The 23592-nt window shown below is 39.1% G+C and overlaps 1 protein-coding gene across 1 annotated transcript in view; it reads right to left on the reverse strand.

Annotated features, from left to right (window-relative positions):
• Positions 1-1245: 1245 nt before the first annotated feature.
• LOC145693662 (coiled-coil domain-containing protein 39-like) overlaps positions 1246-23592 on the reverse strand; it is an 82479-nt gene continuing 60132 nt past the window's right edge. Inside the window, exons 14-17 of the mRNA XM_081769891.1 lie at positions 18260-18366; positions 9116-9319; positions 5641-5971; positions 1246-1513 (exon numbers count right to left, since the gene is read on the reverse strand). Of these exons, the coding sequence (XP_081626017.1) occupies positions 1431-1513; positions 5641-5971; positions 9116-9319; positions 18260-18366 (725 nt within the window). The 3' untranslated portion in view covers positions 1246-1430. The remainder of the gene's footprint in view (positions 1514-5640; positions 5972-9115; positions 9320-18259; positions 18367-23592) is intronic.

Genomic DNA, 23592 nt, shown 5'->3' on the forward strand with positions numbered 1-23592 from the left:
ACTGTGTGTTCATTGCCAGTTCTTTTGAAAAGGATATCTCGGAAACCATATGCTCTAGAAAGATATCGTTTTCACTGATCGATTGCAAATTTTGAGTAGATTGTTCAGTTCCAAATAAGTATTTTTTTAAAAAAAAATATGGCCGTTATTTCTTTATTACATTTCTTTAGGGATACAATAGAAGCATTGAAATTTTAAAAAGTGCACTATCCTATGACTTATACATTCCAACACAACATAATTGTATACAGGGGTTGTGTATCTCTCGGACGTTTGTTTCATGGCCTAAAGATAATGAAAAACGAAGGATAACCAACATCTCCAGTCTAAGATGAATCTTTATTGTTTGGAGTATTTTGCCCAATGAACACCATATATCATTGACATTATAATTAATTATGTATGTGATGTATTTGCTTATTACATACTGCATGCAAGAAGGAAGAAAACAGTGATTATACATGAATTGGAAACTCCAACCGGAAGAAGGCTCAAATCTTGCAAACAGTGCTAGATATTGAAAAAAGTAATCGAAAAAATTTCCCTTTATGATACCCTTTGCCGATTTTTATCAAGACGTCCTTCACTTGTGTCTGTAAAGGGATGTGTACAGGTGTTGTGGGGAATGACAAGGAGATTCATGCTATATGTGAATGATACGCTGTGTAGACAGAGCACGTTCAGCTAGTTTAAATAAAAATTCCTCTCTTATTGTAAAATTTTATTTGTACATGAATCAGCGATGTTTAATTTTTAACATGCATAAGATTTCATAGATCTTACACCGAACACACAATCATAAAATATTTCTTGAATACAATCAATACTGTCTCTGTTACAAAAATACATAAAATTTGTATCTGTAAAAAAAAAAAAAAAAAAAAAAAAAAAAAAAAAAAAAAAAAAAAAAGCATTGGATATAACATATTACAAATTAAAAGACTAGATCGTTGATAAAATTAAAACTCCAATCACAGATACAATATCACAAATAATAATGAAAAGATAACAGTATTAGCCTTTTTCGGTCACATCTGTTGTTTTAGGCTACGTCTATCTAACAGATATCTGTAACGAAAGAACTGTCTTGATTGCTGAGATCATCGAATAATCAAATTTTAGCCAACTAAATCGAAGTCTAAAGGTTTTCATAAATTAACATTAAAAAAAAAAAAAATACATCAATATACAACACACAGTACCTTTCCTGAGAAAAGTGGACGGATTACAAATGAATCTCAACAATTCTTACAGATGACCTGTCTAACTAGAGCATTATGCATTTTCACAGCCCTAAAAAAATAATTTATATACAAACTACGTCTTTACTTCATAAATAATACTTATGCTCTACCTCGTACTACATTAATTCTCCTACAATTCAAGTCTGGGCAATCCCTCCCTCCTAAACCCCTTATGAAATTATGGAATCATGATTTACCGCCGCTTTTTCTCTTCTGAGAACTTCTAACACTTTCTGAAGAACTACGACGAACACTTGCAGCACCTTCACCTGAGGATTAAAACAAAAATATAGATAAAATCATTGGCGATACGTACTGAGTCGTTAAAGAAAGCTAGCGTTTAACAGATAGGTGTATATACTGTAAGCGAAAAGAACAGTAAGGCTCTTCGCCAATTACTGCAGTGGTCTTTCACACTGTTGCCATGGTCACTGGCCACACTGTTGCCGGTAGTCGAATGTTGAACATTCTGTTGTTGTCAAATATTCTAATATTATTAAAATTACGCTAGTGGTCCTTAGAAAACTGTAATGCAAGTAGTTACCGTAAATGTAAAGTAAGAGTGTAATGCCTTCGTTAATCTGCATGATAATTCATACGTTGGCGCAAAATGAAATGAAGTTTTACGTCCCACGATTATGTCGATGAGGCTGAAGGAGACGGTGATGATGAGAGATGAGTGAAATGATGGAATGAATGAAGTGGGAGGAAACGGGAGAACCCCGAGAAAACTCACGAACACCGTGTTTGTCCACCAAAAAGTCCACACGGCGCGAGCTGGGATGGAACCAGGAACCCTAAGCACCGGAGGTAAATGCTCTACCACTGAGCCCCCGGCGCAAAATGAGTTACAGGAATCTACAGTACCTAGGTATAGATTAACATCAAATTTAGTGAGGGAACCAAAGTACGAGTGAAACTTTAGTCTGTCACTAAAAGCGAATGGTGAACACGGTATTAAGAAATCAAGTGTTTTGGAATCTCAAGTCAAGCAAAGGATGTACGCAAATGTGGACTCAGTACGAATCGTAATACACTCTGATCGAAGATTTGAGTGCGAATGAGTACAAGAATGAATCAACGAAGGCCATGAGGATGAGAACAGTTTCCATAAAGAGTGTGCGAATAATGGGAAGATTGAATAATGGAGGACCTGAGGAGAAGAAAGATTTCCCCAAAAAGTGTGTAAATAATGGCAGGATTGAATTAGTTGAGCTGAGCTCATTTTGAGTTTAACGTCCCGTTCAGCAGCGAGGCTACATGAGACGTGGAATCCAATTGATTAACGTGGAATCCGAACCACATGAGCCCCCACCGGGAATCGTACCCAGATCTCCCAAAAGCGCGTATGCTAACCGCTTAGCCATGAAGGAGCTCTAGGATTGAATTAATGGAGGAATTGAGCAAGGGCGCCGATTGCTCTGTACATTTAGGGGGAAGGCCACTCAGACGCAGAAGGTATATATATGAGGATCTTAAGACAAATTGCATTCAAATTATGCCAAATATTATAAATATACTAGGGGGACCGCCCCCCCCCCCGCCAGGATCGGCGCCCTTGGACTTGAGGATCAGAAAGATTTGTACAAAGAGAGTGCAAATAATGTTCGGATTACTTTAACAGAGGAGCTGAGGAAGAGAAAGATAACTAACGGAAGATATGAAAGAAACGTCGCGTCCTCCTCAAATTTCATTCGATCTTTTGAAGAATGCAGATATCATTAACACGATTAACGAAATATGTCATTTTTGGTTGTTTCCAAAATTAATAACTGCTTCAAAAGGACACACATATAACGACTTTCCAGTCATACATACAACTCAGAATCTCGCAAAACGAGTTTCAGGGGAATTTTCCCGATAATATATAGTCATCTACTAAAACATGTCGCTTCACAAGACAAGTTTAAAGGAGGCCATAGCCGCAAATGTACAGATAAGAAAATGTCTCCTTTTTACAGCAAGATTCCAGGATTTATCACATCTCGTACATTATGGTCAAATAACTGTGTGCTTGAAGTCATTTGAAAACAGGAAGAACAGTCTCAAATTGCTCTGAGACGTATTATTTCAGATGTATAGTCCGTTACAACAATTAGATTCAAATTCTTAGCTCATTTAGAACTGAATATGTAGTATGTATAATGGTGCCTTAGAACATTAGGCGTGTATCCAAGGGTGCACGAAGGGAGGAATTCGGGAATCAATTTTATTCGAGGATGGTAAAACGTGATATGCACATTTGTACAGGTAAGGAAATTTCAATCTTATGAATTCAATTTAAAATACTTTCAGTTTACTAGTGACAATGATATACAGGATGATTCAGGAGGAATGTCTCATAATTTGTGAGGTGATTTTACATGTGAAAATAAACCGAAAAAGTCTTATGAAAATGTGTCCGATTTTCGATCGTTACGGAGCTAGAGCAGGTTTAAGACTACACACATCTATGAATGATTATGAAGACAAGTGTGAATATTACTTACCAAAATGCTGTGTAGGCGCTGTGGTGCACAGATCCGTCCTACAAGAGGTGTCCAAAGTGTCCCCTACCCGTCTCAATACACTTGTTAATGCGTTGGAGGGTGTGTTGTGTTGCACATCGAACATAATCTCGGCGGGCTTTAATGCAGGTAACAGCATCGGTGATGCGAGCGACAAGTTCTTCACGTGTATCCACCTTCGTCGCGTACACATTCCCCTTTAACCAACCCCATAAACAGAAGTCTAATGGGGTTAGGTCGGGTGATCTGGGAGGCCAGTTAAGGGTCCGCCACAGCCAAAAGACCGTTGAGGGAATGCGTTATTCGCATATTGGGACACTCATTTGGTACAGTGAATCGGTGCAACACTCTAGCACGACAAGTACACAACCACCCGACTTTTTACTGATCCAACCCACGATTGCATACTGGGTACGCTTGCAGCTGTTGCCTCGGTGCGAAAACACAGTGCTGCCATCTGTTGGAGAACCCCCATACCTCTTGTAGGATGGATCAGTCATCTGTTCCACCATTATTCTGTCCACCACAGAGCCTACACAGCATTTTGGTAAGTAATATTCACATTTGTCTTCATAATCATTCATGGATGTGTGTAGTCTTCAACCCGCTCCAGTTCCGTAATGATCGAAAATCGGACACATGTTCATAGGACTTTTTCGGTTTATTTTCACACGTAGAATCGCCTCACAAATTGAGCCGCCTAATGGTGTGAAATAGTCACATTCTGGTTGCTCCTTAATATGACTCAATTTAAACCTCAATACCTTTGCCCCTATTCAAGCTAGGAAGATAATTTTGGTATCTATGTATTTCTGGAGGACGACGCTTTCCGCCGATATGTATTTTATATATGTGGGGGTTCCACGGCGGACAGGGAAGGGTAATTACGTGTTTTTTGTTTTTTCGCATCAAGATTTTGGGGATGACATTCCTTCCCCCTGGGAGTTACACTCATAAAATGCATATCGGCGGAAAGCTTCATCCTTCAGGAACACATTGCTACTAAAACTATCTTTCCAGCTTAATTAGGGTTTGAGTTATTGAGGTTTAAATTGAGTCATATTAAGGAGCAACCAGAATGTGACTATTTCACACCATTAGGCGGCTCAATGGCCGTAACTCTGTAACGATGCATTTTCCGACATATGGTCATATGAACTTTTTTGCTTGTCTACCCGTAAGGAATCCACCCCTGAAATTTTGCCGTACCTTTTTGTTACACCCTGTATATATACTGCTAAATAGAGAATGTTTAATTAAGTCATTATCAACTTTTTCCAGCATAGGTCTCAATGTGACCAATTACCGAAGCGAAAAGTCAGTAAATGGTCAAAACGTAGCATATTATGCTTTGCCATTTTCGTGTTAATTTGATTCATAAGTTTGAAATCTGCTTCCCTGTACAAATGCACATATGTTTCGTTATTCTCGTATATAATAAACACTTTGTGAATTGTTAACTTGAGAACTGCTGTGCGATCTTATATGTATAGCAATACAAAAAATGATGTCCGAATAATTGTATGGAACTCCTGAACCTCCCTTACCCCTGTAGAGTATTGTTCAAAACGTTCCGACCACCCACCTCTAATCAGAAAGGCATGTATTCTTACCCACACGCGGAAGTAAATTAAATACTTGTGAATTCCCTTTAGCTATTAAAAAATCTTTACTTCAAGCAAATACAATAAATAAATTTATTTACGTACAGTTGTGAATCCACGATCTTTTAAAGAGAGGTGGGTGACCAAGTCTTTTTGAACAAGACAGTACAGTACTGCCCACACAACACATTTCTTTTTCCTGCTTGCTTGCCTATCAAGCTTTCATTTGCAGTTAAATGTCTGCTTTTCTATTTCAAAATTATTTCACAGGATTCTTGAACTTACCTTCAAATTGACTAGCATCTAATGTAACAACACTCGGACTTCTGGAACTAATCATTGTAGTCTGAGATCCTGAGCGCGAGGAAATTGTGTCTCTTGCAGAGCCTCCTGTGCTGAAGGGCGACAGCAAATCCCCTGAAGTACTTGCTCTTGAGCTAGCTGAAAGCCTGAAACGAGAGCCAGACGCAGGATGCCTTGGAGGGAATTCTAAATTCTTATCTTGTAAATAGCAAACAATTATAGGGCTCGCCTCAGGGTTTTTATCTGCTAAATCACTCAGCTGATTCAGCGCCATCTGGTTTCGATCTTGAATATCACGGACATCGAAATCTTTCTGAAAGAAAAATAATTTCTTTTTAAGTCAATATTACGAACGCTATGATGTAATTAATAAAAGGTAATTAATGTAATTAATAATGTATGATGTAATTAATAATATTTAAAAATTCGTCTTCATACAAAATGATATTATCCCGATGTTTTGCAATTTCGCTACTCTATATTCCTTCTTTAGTTGATTGACTTAAATTTTGTCCTTTGTCAACGTCAAGGCTTATATAGCTCGAAACCTACAATTTAAACTGGGATGTGAATCACTGTAGGTCCTTTGGTCCTCTTACCGGGCATCGAATCCGAGACTGTGTGTATGAAAACCACGCGCGTTATACACTAGAACAACAAGGAGGGCTAGTCTGTATTTTTGTTAGTGATTCCGAATAATTAGGGTGACTTAACCAGATTTTGCCTTGGTCTTCTTGAATTTGGACTATATATGTAAAAGTTAAAAACAATGTATTGGAGTTCCTGCCCAGAATCGTGATGAAATTTACCTAACAAAAAGATGTATATGTACAGGGTGTTTCAAAACAACATCGACAATGTTTGGGAGGTGATTCCTGACACCAAAAAAGATAAAAAGTATAGACCAACCTAGACTCACGCAACAATTTTTATAAAGGGAGTTCGGCTACAGGCATATAATCTGAAGTGCTCACCAAGTACATCTAAAATCGATGAGGTATAATTCAAGAAACTTTTACTTTTATTGTTTTAGTGTACACACCCAAGGACAGCAATTAATACAGGATTTTATTTGGAGCATTTGAAAAAAAAAAAATAAATTCTTTTGTTCTACGTCCCACGGAAATGCCTTTCAGGCTAAACGAGACGGGTGATCAATGAAAATGAATGATTACGAATAGAACTGGTGCAACGAGCAAGTGGGAACAAACGGGAGAACCTCGCGGGCACGATGTTGCCCACCACAACTTCACATGGGCTGGGATCGAATAAGGAACCTGTCCTACCAGACATGAGCGACTTATACTAAGCCACTGTGTCCCTCATGGGCGATTTCGGTCAGTCTTACTACAACATATATATATTATAAGGTTACATACCCTGACGCATAAGCAAATGCGTGTGTTTATTATAAACATATGCTCCTACTACGAACATGTGTTATTGTGTTCAAAGATAAACAGCAGCAGACGATGCAAGAAGGCTACCAGGAAGACACAAAGAATTTTCAGAAGAAAAGCGAAGACGGTCGATCACCCCTCAAGGTCCCCCCCTATCAAGATGATACCTATAAAAGAGGATCTCAAGACGACAGAGGCATCAGTACCAGTGCTGATAGCTAACCTACCTAAACTTTCTCCCGAGACCACTATGGATTACGGAAATTTCCTTTAATCCTTACTCCTGAGGCTGTGATGAACAAGGGAGTATTCCTTTAATCAATCTATCCCTGAGGATGCGATGAGCAAAAGGGGTAATCCTTAGCTACACTATCTCCGGAGACTGCCATGAGGAAATGAAATATGTTTTAATTACCGTCTGACCCCGCTCTTGGCTAAGACATATAATCTTCAAATTAGAGGCCACCTTGTGTGGCAAGATCTTTCGCACACTGGAAATATATAGACTTTAAAATACTTACAAAAACTTTATAAATTTTTATATTAAGACTTTATTTTATAATAAAAGGTGTAGGGTTCAAATCCCAGACACCATTTAGATTCTACCGAACAATATCAATATATATATATATATATATATATATATAGATAGATAGATAGATAGATAGATAGATATAAGAATTCCATTTATTTGATTTATCTAACCCTTTCAACCCTGATTTTATTTTAGTCGTTGAAAAAAGTATTTATATATTTCTGAGAATTAAACAGAATATCGTTCGATGACAAGTTATCCTATTTATAGTACATTCTACTATGCATCAGATGTTCTCAACTAAAGCATTTCATTATAAGAATAAGAATTAACGCGATAAACTTCGTGTCCATTGGAACGGTTACTTGAATACATGCCTGATGATAACTACAGTTTTATTTCTGTTGATTGTCACAAGTGAATACAATAGTTTCGATAGGAAATCTACAGTTGTTATTATTTCGGTCACATGGTGGACTACCTTAAAGAGTCGAGATCAAATTGGACTTACGCGCACACGCGTATGGGAAGGCTGCAAAACACAGTATTTCTCAAATAATCTACCCTCTTATGTATCTTTGTGTTATGGAAGTTTCATTATGGTTCTAGGCTGGAACACTAAGGACATTCCTTGTTATATGTAGACTGAGAACTTACACCTTTTAAATGCTAAAACAAATATTTGGAGACTACCAAAAATTATCCTTGTATCATGTAGTTCTGCACAAAGGATTAAAATCCATTCTTTTCAACATTTAAATGAGGATTACAATATTTTATTTATTTTCAGTGTTCTACATAAGCCAGAAAGCCATTTTAGACTCGATAGAGCAACAACGAGAGATATGAAGGAATTTTTTGGAAGGAAGTAACTCATAGGCTATACATTAAAAGCACCATCCTACCATTTGTTTAGAAGATTGAAGATTTTTTTAAATAGTAAAGTTCAATGAAAGACCGGTGCTCGATTCGAACCTAGGATCTTCAGATTTTACCTGTTTATGTACACTCATTTCTAAAATGATTGTCGCATATCTATAACTGTCTTCTTGTAAGAATATAATTTGATAGTGATTTTCCAGGGTAATTTTAATACTGATACTATGTGTATAATCGGGAAATGTATAAGACAACAGTAAAAAAAAACTTATCAACACAATAAATTCAAGTCTTAATAAAACCATCAGTAAATGCTTACGCTGAATAACAAAACAATTTGTGGTAAATTTCATTGGAAAAGAATTATAAATAAGACAATTAGAATAAGTAAAACAAAATGTTGCTAAATAGACAAGAAAGTTTTATTGTTCTTATTTACTGCTCTTTTGACATGAAATTTGCCACATACATGTCTTTGTCAATTATACACATACTAACACTATAACAAATATCGGGCGAATTTGTTATCAAATTATATTCCTACAACAACATATTTATAGACATGCGACAATAATTTTGGAGATGAGTGTACGTCCGCTAAGTGTGAGTGCACAAGATTTGCAATTATATTTGTAACACCTACCTCTTTTATGCTTCTCAAAGACAATTCACTACCACGTTGATAGTCTTTTATGGCCTTCTTCATAATTTTTTCGGCTCTCTCCAGTTTGGCCTCCTGTTCCTTCAATTGTTGCTCCAGGTTCAACGCCTCTTGCTCCCTATCCTTCAATGTATTCTGCAATTCTTCTTGGGCGCAATTTAACTCGTGTAGTGTTCCTTCCATTACCTGTCAGGAGATACACAATTGTTTAATATATACAAAGAGTAGCAGAATACATTTAAAAACAATGAGTACATTCACAGAATTAAGAAACTATACCTATAATAAGTTATTTTTTGAAGTCCTGCTACATGGCTAATTAAAAGTACACATGTATAGCAACTATGGCAATTGATGATGATGATGATCATCATCATCATCTAATTATTATTATTATTTTGAAAGTAAGAGGGGCTTGAAAATTTTCTGGCTTCTTTGTTTCCTTGCAATTGAAGCAGACAAATAAAATTGTTGGTAAAAATTAAATGAAATCTTCGAGTTTTATGTCCCACGTTTATGCCGGTTAGGCTAAAGAAAACGGTGATGATGAGTAATGAATGAAAATCTGCAATGAAGAAAGTGGGAGGAAACGGGAGAACCCCGACAAAACCCACACACACGGTGTTTGTCCACCACAAAGTTCACTTGGCGGGGGCTGGGATCGAACCCGGGACCCCAAGCGCCAGAGGTGAACGCTCTACCACTGAGCCACCGCGGCCCCAGCCCGTTACCCCAAGCACCAGAGGTGAACGCTCTACCACTGAGCCACCGCGGCCCCCTAAAATTGTTGGTATATGGAAGCCTCATATCTTAATATGAAACTCCATTAACATCAATTGAATCCTAAGTGTACAATATCTGTCATTGTAGGTAGAAGGTGAGATGGACGAGACACGAGGAAGTTTGACGTCGTCGGAGCTAAGGACCGTTAAGAAATTCTTATGGTTCCAGGAAAAGTCTGCAAAGGAAATTCATATAGAGATGTGCCAAACACTGGGGAAGAAGTGTCCTTCATACAACTGTGTAAACACCTGCATGTCGCGTTTTAAGACTGACCACTTCACGGTGGAAGATTAACCCCGCAGCAGACACCCGTCAACCTCAATAGACCAGCAAACACGCAATGCTGTCCATGCACTGATTCTTGACGACCGTCGAATATCAGCAAAGAAAAGATCGCCCAGCTAATGGACATCTCCAGGGAGCGAGTTGGTTATATTATCACCACAGTTCTAAACATGCGCAAGCTTGCAGCAAAATAGGTGCCGAAACTTTTGTGTTCGAATCAAACGAAGGAAAGTGTCGAAGCATTCAAAGCCACCTTGACCCATTTTGAAAAGACGAATGACTTCTTGGCTACACTAGTAACAGAGAATGAAACCTGGCTCCATATTTATGATCCCGAAACCAAGGAAGTCAAAGGAAAGGTGCCATAGTGGTTTTCCCCGTCCAAAAGTTCCGTTCCCAGAAATCGGCCAAAAAGTCTTGGTGTCCGTTTTCTGGGGCAAAGATAGCATTATAATGGTGGACTACCTACTGAATGGCGCATCTATCACCGGAGAGAATTATGCTAATCTTCTAGAGCAGCTGAAAGAGGCAATTAAGAGGAAACGCCGTGGAAAGCTCACAAAAAGGATCATGGTGTTGAACGATAATGTACTCGTACACAAGTCCAACATTGTTGCTGTCAAATTGCCCACCCTGGGATTCCAACTGGTCCACCACCCACCTTACTCCCCAGACTTGGCTCCTTCTATTTTCTATTTCTCAACCTGAAAATACACCTGAAGGGTCACCGTTTTGAGGACATTTCTGACGTCACACAGACTGCTGAGAGCTGGTTTGAGGGACAATCAGAAGAATTCTTTTTTGCATGGGCTAGAAAAGCTTCAACTGGGGAATACGTTGAATTAAATATGTAATCTCGGACCTCTGACACTTGTTCTTCTTGGCAAAGCCACGAACTTTTCAGCACTCCGTCGTATTATACGCGATATGACTGCTTAGGGATTTCCGGAGAATACGTTTTTCGGCCTTCATTACGTGACGTTTATTTTTATTGATCTTTCCGCATACATGGAGTTTTAGTCCAGAGGCGACCAGCTCAAGCAACTTTTTACGTGCAATTCTTGAATGTGACACTCAAGAACTTTCGAACTGTTACGTCCTTTACCCTTTTCAGCAAAAATTCAACAACCATAAACATTATTTTTACAATGAAGTAAACTTACCAAAATAAATAGTTCTTCAAACAACGTAAATTTTTCAGAGGATACGCACTGAGGATGGTAACAACTTCTTAGAACGTTTGTATCCATTTGCTAATCGGGTGCTTTGCTGATTGTCTGTTCTGATTACTTGATAAACAACCTATTATATCATTAAGGTTTTGGTCTTTACCTCTATTGAAAACCCATCTAGAAGATTGGATTTGATACTTGTTTAAGTAGAAGGGGTGGCTCAATGGTAGAGGGCTCACTTCTAGTGCGTGGAGGTTCGATATCAGCTCGCTTCAAGTGGGCTTTATGGTGGACAAACATCATGTGAGTCAGTTTCCTCAGGATTCTCCTATTTCCATATATTTCTATCATTCCACCAGTTCGTTTATTATCATCAGCACCTTTACCATTAGTCTTGGAGCATAGATGTGAGATATTAGACTAAAAAATTAATATATATATATATATACCTAAAGTGTTTTTCAAAATTAAACTTTTCAAAAACAAAGTCAATTTTTCAGTTCCTTGTAACTCTGTACTCATTCGAAGTACGTCGTACCATTATCATAGTATAAGTATTTTAACTGTATAAATCAGTTATTAATCATTTTTACACGGTTCCTACTGATCTGGAGAAATCTATTTCCCTGACCTTTGGCAGGAAATTCCCTGACTTTCATGACAGGTGTCTGATAAGGTTAACATATAAATAAGGAATAAGTAACGGTGAATATTTATATATGAGAACATTTATTCTATAGAGACAAATAATAATCAATGCTCATACGTACATTTCACTTACCACCCATAAAAATCTAAGCAACGTTCCATACTGTGATCATTAATGGCTGGCTAAGCTGAAATTGGTGTACAATTAATGTTAGAAAAAATATATTTTATAAAATCACTCTGACTTCACCAGATTTGCAATCTTTTTCCCTGAGTTTCCCTGACCTGCACCATTTCCCCTGAGTTTTCTCTGACCAGTAGGAACCTTGTTTTAACTTTTATGAGAGACTTTATTTTGTCTCACTGAATATCCACCCCAAACGAAGCCTCTTATTTCTTGGTATTTTGTCTGCTCACAAAACCAGCCGAAGTTCCTCCGTGCGATCATTACTAGTCACCCACACATCGCATGGACACATCACCTTCCTGTGACGGTGTAAAATTTCCGTATTATCGCAAAATCAAATATTGGTGGAAAATTAATGCTTTCAAAATGGTACACTTGTGAAATCGGGACGAATAAAAATAGTTTGTGCAAAGTGGAAAACTATCATCGGTAATATGATATTTTAACAACATTCTAATCGAACTAGATTCAGTGGTGTAATTGTATCATTCCGCCTCCTCCAGCTAGCCTCAGGAACAACGCAGAAAATAAGGTGTCTCTTAACCAGTGCCGCTTGCAGAAGAAAAATGTTTAATGATCATGTCTTCGTAAATTAGGATAAACAAAGGAACAGCTTTCGTTTACTCCTGAAAATAAGAATGTGATTAGTTTTTGAACACTTCTAATTTTCTTTACAACACTAGTATAGTAATATTCCATGATGACATGAACTGTCTTCCTGTGTGATAGTAAACGTATCCCTTCGTCGCATGTCTTTTTCGAATATCTATTGTACCGTCGCAATCGATTCGTGTTAACCACAAAATGGTATCCGGTCAAAAACAGCGCATACAAATACCGCGTGCACAAAAAAGCGCACGGACAAAAACCGCGCAAGGACAAAAACAGCGCGTGCACAAAAATACCGCATGGACAAAAACAGCGCATGAGCAAAAACCGCGCAACGATATAAACAGCGCATGCAAATACCGCGTGGACAAAAACAGCGCATGAACAAAAACCGCGCAAGGACAAAACAGCGCATGCAAATGCCGCGTGAGCGAAAACAGCCCATGGACAAAAACCATAGAAGAACATTTTGTACTAGGCTCGCTCGCGCTCGAGCTCACTTCTTTCAACTGGGCTCGCGATCACTTACCTCAATTGGGCTCGCGCTTCCGACCACTTCCTTCAACTGTTCTCGCAATCACTCGCGCTCGCAGTCACTTGGGCTCGCACTCACCTCTCTCGACTGGGCTCGTAGTCACTCGGGCTTGGAGTCACACGAACGGGTCAAGATATGAATTAGGTTGAGAACCACTGACACTCTGTTTATAATTTTTATAGACATCCTTAGGAAAGATGAGTCAGGAAAAGTACATCAGAAGTCCCTTAAGTTTGATAACCCAAATGTCTTTACTGTGTTGCATAATTGACAGGCATTCTTCCTAGTTAAATAGATAAAAGGGCAAAAACCGCACAAGGACAAAAACAGCGCATGCAAATACTGCGTGGACATAAACAGCGCATGAACAAAAACCGCCCAAGGACAAAAACAACGCATTCAGATACCATGTAAGCGAAAACAGACCATGGACAAAAACCATAGATGAACATTTTGCACTAGGCTCGCTCACGTTCGAGCTCACTTGTTTCAACTGGGCTTGCTTTTCCGACCACTTCTCTCAATTGTTCTCACAATTACTCACGCTCGCGGTCACGTGGGCTCGCACTCCCCTCTCTCGACTGGGCTCGTAGTCACTCGGGCTTGCACTCATACGAGCGGGTCAAGAATTAACTTGAGAACCACTGCCACAGACTGTTTTCAGTTTTTATAAACATCCTTAGGAGAGATGAGTCAGGAACAATTACAGTAGAAGTCCCTTAAGTTTGACAACCCAAATGTCTTGATTGTTTTTCAGGTTGCATAATTGACACTCTTCCAGGTTAAATAGATATAAGGACAAAAGCAACGCATGTACAAAAACCAGGCGTGGACAAGAACAGCGCATACAAATACCGCGTGGATAAAAACAACGCATGCAAATACACGTGGACAAAAAACGCGCAAGGACAAAAATAGCGCGTGGACAAAATAATAGATAAACATTTTCACTAGGCTCGCTCGCGCTCGAGCACACTACTTTCAACTGGACTCGCGCTCACTTACCTCAATTGGTCTCGCACTCACTCGGGCTTGCACACTTCCCTCAACGGGGCTCGCGATCTCTTCTCCATACTAGACTCGCTCTCATACGGGCTTGCACTTAATTCTCTCGAATGAGCTCGCGCTCACTTTTCTCGACTGAGCTAACGCTCACTTCTCTCAACTGAACTCGCTCACTCGGACTCGCGCTCACTTCTCTGAACTGGACTCGCGATCACTTCCTCAAAACTGCGCTTGCGATCACACAGGCTCGCACTCTATTTCCTCGAATGGGCTCGCGCTCACTAATTCTAAGTGTGCTCGCGTTCACTCGAACTCGCGCTCACTTCTCTCGACTGAGCTTGCGCTAGTGATCACTTCTCACAACAGGACTGGTGCTCATTGGGGCTCGTGATCACTTCCCCAAACTGGAGTCGCGCTCGTACTGGCCTTACCCTCACTCGGACTCGCGCTCATATATAATTGAGGCTTGGGCTAGCACTCAATTATTGAGCCCGAGTTCATCTGAGCACGAGTGCCAAGTTCGCGTGTGTCGGGCTCGTGAGTTTGGATACCTATGACAAAAACAGCGCATGCATGGCCCGCAATGCACATCCTTTCCCAAAGCAAACGTTGTACAGTTCTTGATATCTCATTAAATAGTATGGCGTTTATACTTTTTATATTGTTTTCTCTTTATAGGTCAAGTCATCGGTTCGGTTTTCTAAATACACAGCGTATTGGTATACCTTTCCGTTCATGTCTATTCCGTCTATCAAAACGAAACTTGGTACTCTCATTTTTAACCCTGTAGTATTTTTCAAGATACATTTGGATTGTGTGCTTTTATTTGGGGCAACTCCAGAGGGGGTCAAATTTGATACGAGGTATTTTTGGATGGAATTTTTTCCAATTTAACATTCTCAAATACGTTATAGATGCCAATATATTGTTTGCTTTGGGAAAGGATGTGCACTGCGGGCCATGTATGCGCTGCTTTTGTCATAGGTGTCCAAACTAGCGAGCCACACTCGTGAGCTCGGCATTCGCGCTCAGCCGGGCTCTGGCTGAATAATTGAGTACAAGCCTGAGTGAGCCCGAACCTCAATGAAATTAGCGCGAGTCCGACTGAGCGTCTATCGCGAGCCTCAGTGAGCGCAAGTTCAGTTGATAGAAGTGAGTGCGAGTCCGAGTGAACGCGGGCCCGAGTGAGTGCAAGCTAAGTTGAGAAGTGATCCCAAGCGCAAGCCCAGTTGAGGGAAGTTAGCGTGAGCTTGAGTGAGCGCAAGCTCAGTTGAAAGAAGTAAGCTCGAGACCGAGTGAAAGCGATCCCACTTAGGATTAGTGAGAGTGAGCCATTCGAGACAATTGAGTGCCAGCCCAGTTTCTGGAAGTGATCGCGAGCCCGAGTGAGTGCAAACTAAGTTGAGAAGTGATCCCGAGCGCGAGCCCAGTTGAGGGAAGTTAGCGTGAGCTTAAGCGAGCGCAACCTCAGTTGAAAGGAGCGCGAGTCCAAGTGAACGCGAGCTCACGCTTATTGAACGCGAGCCCAATTGAGAGAATTGAGTGCGAGCTCATGTGATCGCGAGCCCAGCTGAGAGAAGTGATCGCGAGCTCAAGCCATGTTGATGGAAATGAACGCGAGCTCGAGTGTGCTAGCTCAGTTGAGAGAAGTGAACTCGAGTCCGATTGAGCGCGAACCCAGTTAAGATTAGTAAGTGCAAGCTCGTGTGAGTTCAAGCCCAGTCGAGAGGTGAGCGCGAGCCCCATTGAGGTAAGTGATCGCGAGCCCAGTTGAAAGAAGTGAGCTCGAGCGCGAGCGAGTTTAGTGCAAAATGTTCATCTATGGTCCATGGCAAAATGTCCATGGGCTGTTTTCGCTTACGCGGTATTTGCATGCACTGCTTTTTTGTCCTTGCGCGGTTTTTGTTTATGCGCTGTTTTTGTCCTTGGGCGGTTTTTGTTCATGCGCGGTTTTTGTCCACGCGGTATTTGCATACGCTGTTTTTGTCCTTGTGCTGCTTTTGTCCTTATATCTATTTAACTAGGAAGAGTGCCTGCCAACTATGCAACCTGAAACACAGTAAAGACATTTGCGTTGTCAAACTTAAGAAACTTCTGCTGTAATTGTTCCTGACTCATCTTTCCTAAGGATGTCTATAAAAATTTTAAGTCTGTGGAAGTGGTTCTTAAGCTAATTCATATCTTGACTCACTCGTGTGTGCAAGCCCGAGTGAGTACGAGCCCAGTCGAGAGAGGTGAGTGCGAGCCCACGTGACCGCGAGCGCGAGTAATTGCGAGAACAGTCGAGGGAAGTGGTCGGAAGCGCTAGCCCAATTGAGGTAAGTGAGCGCGAGCCTAGTTGAATGAAGTGAGCTCGAACGAGTGCAAAATGTTCATCTATGGCTTTTGTCCATGGGCTGTTTTCGCTCACACGGTATTTGAATGCGCTGTTTTTGTCCTTGCGCGATTTTTGTTCATGCGCTGTTTTTGTCCAAGCGGTATTTGCATGCGCTGTTTTTGTCCTTGGGCGGTTTCTGTCCATGCGCTGTTTTTGTCCTTGCGCAGTTTTTGTCCTTATATCTATTTAACTAGAAAGAGTGCTTGTCAACTTTGCAACCCGAAACACAGTAAACACATTTGAATTGTCAAACTTAAGGGACTTCTGCTGTAATTGTTCCTGACTCATCTTCCCTAAGGATGTCTATAAAAACTGTAAACAGCCTATAGCAGTGGTTCTCAACCTAATTCATATCTTGACCCGTTCGTGTGACTGCAAGCCCGAGTGACTACGAGCCCAGTCGAGAGAGGTGAGTGCGAGCCTAAGTGACCGCGAGTGCAAGTGATTTCGAGAACAGTTGAGGGAAATGGTCGGAAGCACGAGCCCAATTGAGGTAGGTGAGCTCGAGCGCGAGCGAGCCTAGTGCAAAATGCTCATCTATGGTTTTTGTCAATGGGCTGTTTTCGCTCACGCGGTATTTGCATGCGATGTTTTTGTCCTTGCGCGGTTTTCATTCATGCGCCGTTTTTGTCCTGGCGGTATTTGCATGCGCTATTTTTGTCTACGCTGTATTTACACGCGCTCTTTTCGCCCATCGCTGTTATTATTTGCGCGGTTTTGACCTAGAACCCCACAAAATAGGGTAAAATACCTTGAGTGCTAAAATGTAATATTAATCATTTGTTACACTCAAAGAAAATAATAATAATAATGATAACAATAAATCGTATATGATTTGGAAAATTTACTATATACTATATTTTATATATATTTCTGTACTTTACGTTCGTGTTGTTTTGTGACTGTAATTTAGTGCTAATGAAGCGATGTTAGTCTTACGTTTCCATTGGTAAGTGTGAAGCATTAATTTTTTAATGTTTCTTTTGCAGTTTTAAATTGAAATGCAGTAATTATTGTTGTTTGCTGCCCAACATTGATGCATCTTAATTCCTAGTCCGAAATGTAATGTAGTTCTTTTTCTATCCCGAGGCTATTTAGAGACAAAAGGAGGAGTCGAACCCGGCACTTACTAGTAATGTTTTATTTCTCTCTTGTAATTTGCTAATAGTTCTATGGTTTAAGTTTTCTGGTAAGTGTGTATATTTTATTTCTCTGATTTAGTTGGTGTACCGAATCTTGGATAATAGAATGATTTACCTTACGGTAATTGTGTTAAATCCCGGGACACACAGTAGGTAAAACCATACCCGTTATAGTATTCGGCACTAAGGCACTTTAAATGTGCATTGTCCGTCCGTCTCAGTTACGTTATTATTACGTTGTACCTACAGAGTACACTTGTGATCCGCGAACCACAACTTGGGAAATGCTGCTCTATAATATTCGGGTAAGGATAAGGAGGTTCTAAAAATCTGATTAGAAAGTAACTTTAAAAATACTGATTAACATTTTTTAAAGGATTTACCTCAATATCTTGTTCCATTTCTTTCACCTGCGATTTTCGAAGCCTCAGCTTATCGACTGCAACACCATACTGAGATTCTAAGTACAATTTCTCCTGAAATTCAGGACCTGAAATGTTTCATACAGAAAAGGAAAACTAAAGTAACATGCACACACATATAACTGTTTCTTGATGAACTATATATATAGGGTGTCTCAAAAGTCTCCTGACATAGGTAACTCTGTTATTATCAGAGTTACAACAAAATGTAAGGGAGGAAACCGTCTCCAAATATGATGTTTTCAATATAAAGTGAAGGATTTTTTTTTTTTTTAAGTCGGAGGAGCCGTTTGGGCTGTACACTCTTTATGCGTCCAATGTTAAATGAAAATGCAACGTTGCCATTTACCGGGAGCTGGATAAGTTCTTTAAGAGTATGGTGAATGTGGGCATGTTTGAAATGGGGGCTGGCCATCGACACGTTAGTGCGTAAAAGACAGTAACTTCATTCACTTATGTTGTAGCTCAATGTAAATAGCAACGTTGCATTTTCATTTAACATTGGGGCCATAAGAAGTATACTCCAGCCCAAACGACTCGTCCGATTTAAAGAAAAAAATATCCTTCACTTTAGATTGAAAACATCACATTTGGGGACGGTTTCCCCCTCTTACATTTTGTTGTAATTCTCATATCAGAATTACCCTTATGTCAGGGGACTTTTGAGACACACTGTATTTCCTTCGAACTTTACTTCATTTAAATTAGTAGCATCATAACCTATAGACAATTCATAATGTTTAATTACGATCCTCATAAATATCAATAAGAAAGACGATACTCCCTTTTACAACATTTTTACAGATTGTTTAACAAGTTACAGTGTCACGTGTACACTACGTAAAGGAATTTGGTTTGTACGGTGTAACATTTACTCAATATTCAAAGAGGAAATGACAGTAGATTTCTAATATTTACAGTTTTAGTAGAGAGATTAAAGTGATGAAATATATTCTTGGAGTGCTTAAATGATTGCAGAAAACGGCCTCTTGATAATCATTACTGCATCTTTATTCTATAGCGGCCAACGTTAAAACCGGAAATAGTTGATTCCCACCACTTCCGGTCTGAATAGAGGGAAGATAATACTTATTCTTAGAACGCTAAATCAATTCCCAAAAAAAAGAAACGATTCTCGTTATCTCTAATCGTTTCTGATGAGTATTGAAACCGGAAATTGTAGTGGATTTCTATCACTTCCGGTTTCATTAGTGAGTTAAGGATGGAGATGAAATATATTCTTGGACGTTTATTCGATTGCAGAAAACCGCTTCTCACTATTTATTACCGTTTTCACTCTATAGTGATCAATGCTAAAATCGGAAATGGTTGATATTTACCACTTCCGGTTTGAATATCACCTCCATCAACGAACTCGATATCTAACTTTAGACCGTCTACATACTGGCTAAAATTGATGGTATCCCATTAAGTACGAATTGAGATTTTTTCGTCTTCCGGACCGACACGCGCACAGACAGAAGAGTAAATATGTAAAGAAGTTTGGTAGTCGCGCACACTGACGGAAGGGTAAATATGTAAAGAAGTTTTGGTAGTCGCGCACACAGATAGAAGGGTCAATATGCAAAGGAGTTTTGGAACACGCGCACAGACAGAAGAGTAAATATGCAAAGGAGTTTGGTAGTCGCGCACACTGACGGAAGGGTAAATATGTAAAGAAGTTTTGGTAGTCGCGCACACAGATAGAAGGGTCAATATGCAAAGGAGTTTTGGAAGACGCACACAGACAGAAGAGTAAATATGCAAAGGAGTTTGGTAGTCGCGCACACTGACGGAAGGGTAAATATGTAAAGAAGTTTTGGTAGTCGCGCACACAGATAGAAGGGTCAATATGCAAAGGAGTTTTGGAAGACGCACACAGACAGAAGAGTAAATATGCAAAGGAGTTTGGTAGTCGCTCACAGACAGAAGGGTAAATATGTAAAGGAGTTCCTCTCGCAAAATACCCCCACACCACTAGAAACTAGAATTAGTACAAATCTCTACTCAACAATACCTTATATTTTTGGAAACGCATTACAATTATTATAAATCAATAGTTATAGAGTTATACATAAGGGGAGATGAAATGAAACCCGTTCTGCATCCCTGGTAGGAATAGTTGATGAGTGATGACATAAAATTGTATTGTTATTGCGGTACATAGTGGCGTGTATACTTGAGCCATTAGTGTATTAATCATTGTAAAACGTTTCCCGCCTTTGCACGAATAAGGTTCGATCCATGAGATTTACCAACCCAAATCCATCCAAGTCAGATCAGTGAGGAGTCATCCAGTTTCTGAGAGCAGAGGGATGTCAACCGGCTGAGATGTTCCATCGGATGAAGAACGTCTATGATGATGCATGAGTATCGAAGACAATTGTTGTGGATTGCGCACGAAAGTTTCGCACAGGTCGAACAAAATAAGCGATCTTGCTCGTTCCGGCCGGGCGCGTGCTGTTACCACAGATTACGATCATATTGCGGTGGATGAGTGTGTTTGAACAATAAATGTGTGAGTATTAAGTAGCCAAGGAACCGAATACGAGCTACGAAACAGCATAAACAATAGCTAAGGACCTGGAGTACCACAAAGTATGTGCACAGTAGATGCCTGCTCGCTGATCCAACTTGGACGGATTTGAGATGGTAAATGCCATCCAGGGCTGCCAAAAATGGCGAAGCGCACTATGAGGTTCTGAGGCCGGTTCTACCCTGTTTTCTACCGTATATTTTCTTTATCTTTGGTTTCTTATAAAATAAAGTCAATACTTCAACATTTCGGATTTTTCGGTAACAAAATAGTAGGCTGGACACACTCGAAATCCCTTCCGTCTGAGCCTCGCCAGCTCGCTAGACAGGTTTACGGGCTGTGCTGCTCAGGGAGCGAAGCTATTTTCGCTTGGGATTGCATGCATCATTGGAAAGGTGCGAAGGTTAGCCTCTGGGAGTTTAGTTTTAACGTTGAAAGAATCTTTCAATGCTAATATGTTATAAAATGATTTCCTTAACACATAGTACGAAGTTTCTGTGTAGAATTATGTATTTCTGTTAGTGATAACTTGTTTAATTTAGGTATGTACTCCCAGGAGTTATTTAGAGTAGCTTAAATTAAACATAACTTTCTTACAAGGCTGTCTAATTCTTTATTATAAATTAACGAGAAATGTAACAGTTTCGGAAGTATATCACTTCCTTCTTCAGACAGTCTGAAAAAGGAAGTGATATACTTCCGAAACTGTTACATTTCTCGTTAATTTATAATAAAGAATACAGACAGCCTTGTAAGAAAGTTATGTTTAATTTATGTTTAAGATGGACACAAGGCAATTTTATAAAAATATCTATGTTAGAGTAGCTGTTTTTTTTTTCTACGTGAAACCTGGTCCATAATAGTATATAGAATATAACTCTGATACATTGAACAAGTGTATAAATTTATAATCGCTAAAGGATAAAATAATTATGTTTATGTATAATTTTACTTGAAAATGAAATGAAATGAAATCTTTGAGTTTTACGTCCCACAGTTATGCCGGTTAGGCTAAAGGAGACGGTGATTATGAGAAATGAATGAAATGGTGGAATGAAGAAAGTGGGAGGAAACGGGAGAACCCCGAGAAAACCCACGCACACGGTGTTTGTCCACCACAAAGTTCACTTGGCGGGAGCAGGGTTTGAACCCAGAACCCCAAGCACCAGAGGTGAACGCTCTACCACTGAGCCACCGCGGCGCCAATAATTTTTACTTGAGTTTTTCATTTCGTAGAATCAGTGGAATATTTACGATTTTGTTTCGGGCGGCTTTGCTTGTTTCCGGAGAGGCTTTGTTAACTTTATTCCTGGAAAGGTGAAAATTCTGTAATACGTATAAAACAATAGGAAGTTGTGATAAAATTTCAGTGAGTGCTTAAGCCCGGAAGCCACACTCTCAAATATGACACTGCACAGAATTACAATATTAAATATCTTGCGCTGATTCAAATCAAGTTCCTTCTGAGCATGAGCATTTCTATGTCAAGCTATTACCACGTGATGCTTTAATTAAATGCAGTATTGTACTTACTTTAAAGTGCGGGATGCAAGTAATAAACGCTTATCCAAGAAATTTGGCAGGTAACTGTAAGAAAGTACTTTCTTTTTCTCTCCTTCCATTTTCAAATATTCAGGAAATGAAAACAGCAAGTGAGGAGGAAATTTGCCTAATATTAGAAGAAAATATGAACTGCATTTCAAAATATTTGTAGTGGAGCTAAATGGAAATATTCAACTAATACATATTGAGTGTTTTGTTGAGGAGGAGGAGGAGTAGTAGTAGTAGTAGTAGTAGTAGTAGTAGTAGTAGTAGTAGTAATAATAATAATAATAATAATAATAATAATAATAATAATAATAATAATAATAATAATAATAATAATAATAATAATAATAATAATAATAATATAGACTACTTTACGTCTACTTTTCCTTATATACTTTTGCTTATATATTCATTCTTTCTTGTTAAAGAACAAAAACAGTACTATGTATACATGCACATAAATTCAACTCTAAACAGTGTTAGAAATACAGCTAAGTAAGTTCTTTAAAATAAATAGGTTGGTAGTTTTTTTTTTTTAACTCAATAAGGAAAATATAATTCTGACTATAATTTTAAACATTTTATGATACATTAAATGTTATTTGTGTTATTAGTTTGTTGGGCCTACCCTACTTGTGGGATTATGCTTCGCCACTGCCTGTCAACCGTACCATAATCAGGGGTGTACGTATACCATAATTTCAAGTCCTGTACCATGTACCATACTACTTTCATTTAGTACGCAAAAGTACTAAAATCCAGGAGATGCGACTGTCTTTTTGCTCCTCTTAAATATCGAAAACTGGACAAATATGGATTTTTGTTTTGTTTTGTTTTGTTTTCCACATAGAATAGAAAACTATAAATATGATACTGGTTTCACTTACCTGGTCCCACGTGTTCTCTGTCTCCAATTTCTGAAGTACGGTACCATAAAGATATACTATACTATCTTTGAATGTTTTTATTGCCCGACAACTTTGTTGCACTTTAGAAGAAAGTGACTGGGGTGTTTTTTCTTTTCAGAGAGCAGTTAAAGCCATATGGGGATTTTCTCTATTCTTTACTACTTGCGTTTGGGCCGCGAAAGAAATTGAAAAGGGAAGAACGATGCAAGGAGACCATTGTATTGTATTACAATTTTTAAAAAGAACTTTTTTCGTATATTGTACGCTTCAATAATAATACGAAAGGGGTTTTAGGCAGAGAT

This window comes from Thermobia domestica, chromosome 8, assembly GCF_964235325.1.
Source record: "Thermobia domestica chromosome 8, izTheDome1.hap1.1, whole genome shotgun sequence".
NCBI classification, from domain to species: domain Eukaryota; kingdom Metazoa; phylum Arthropoda; class Insecta; order Zygentoma; family Lepismatidae; genus Thermobia; species Thermobia domestica.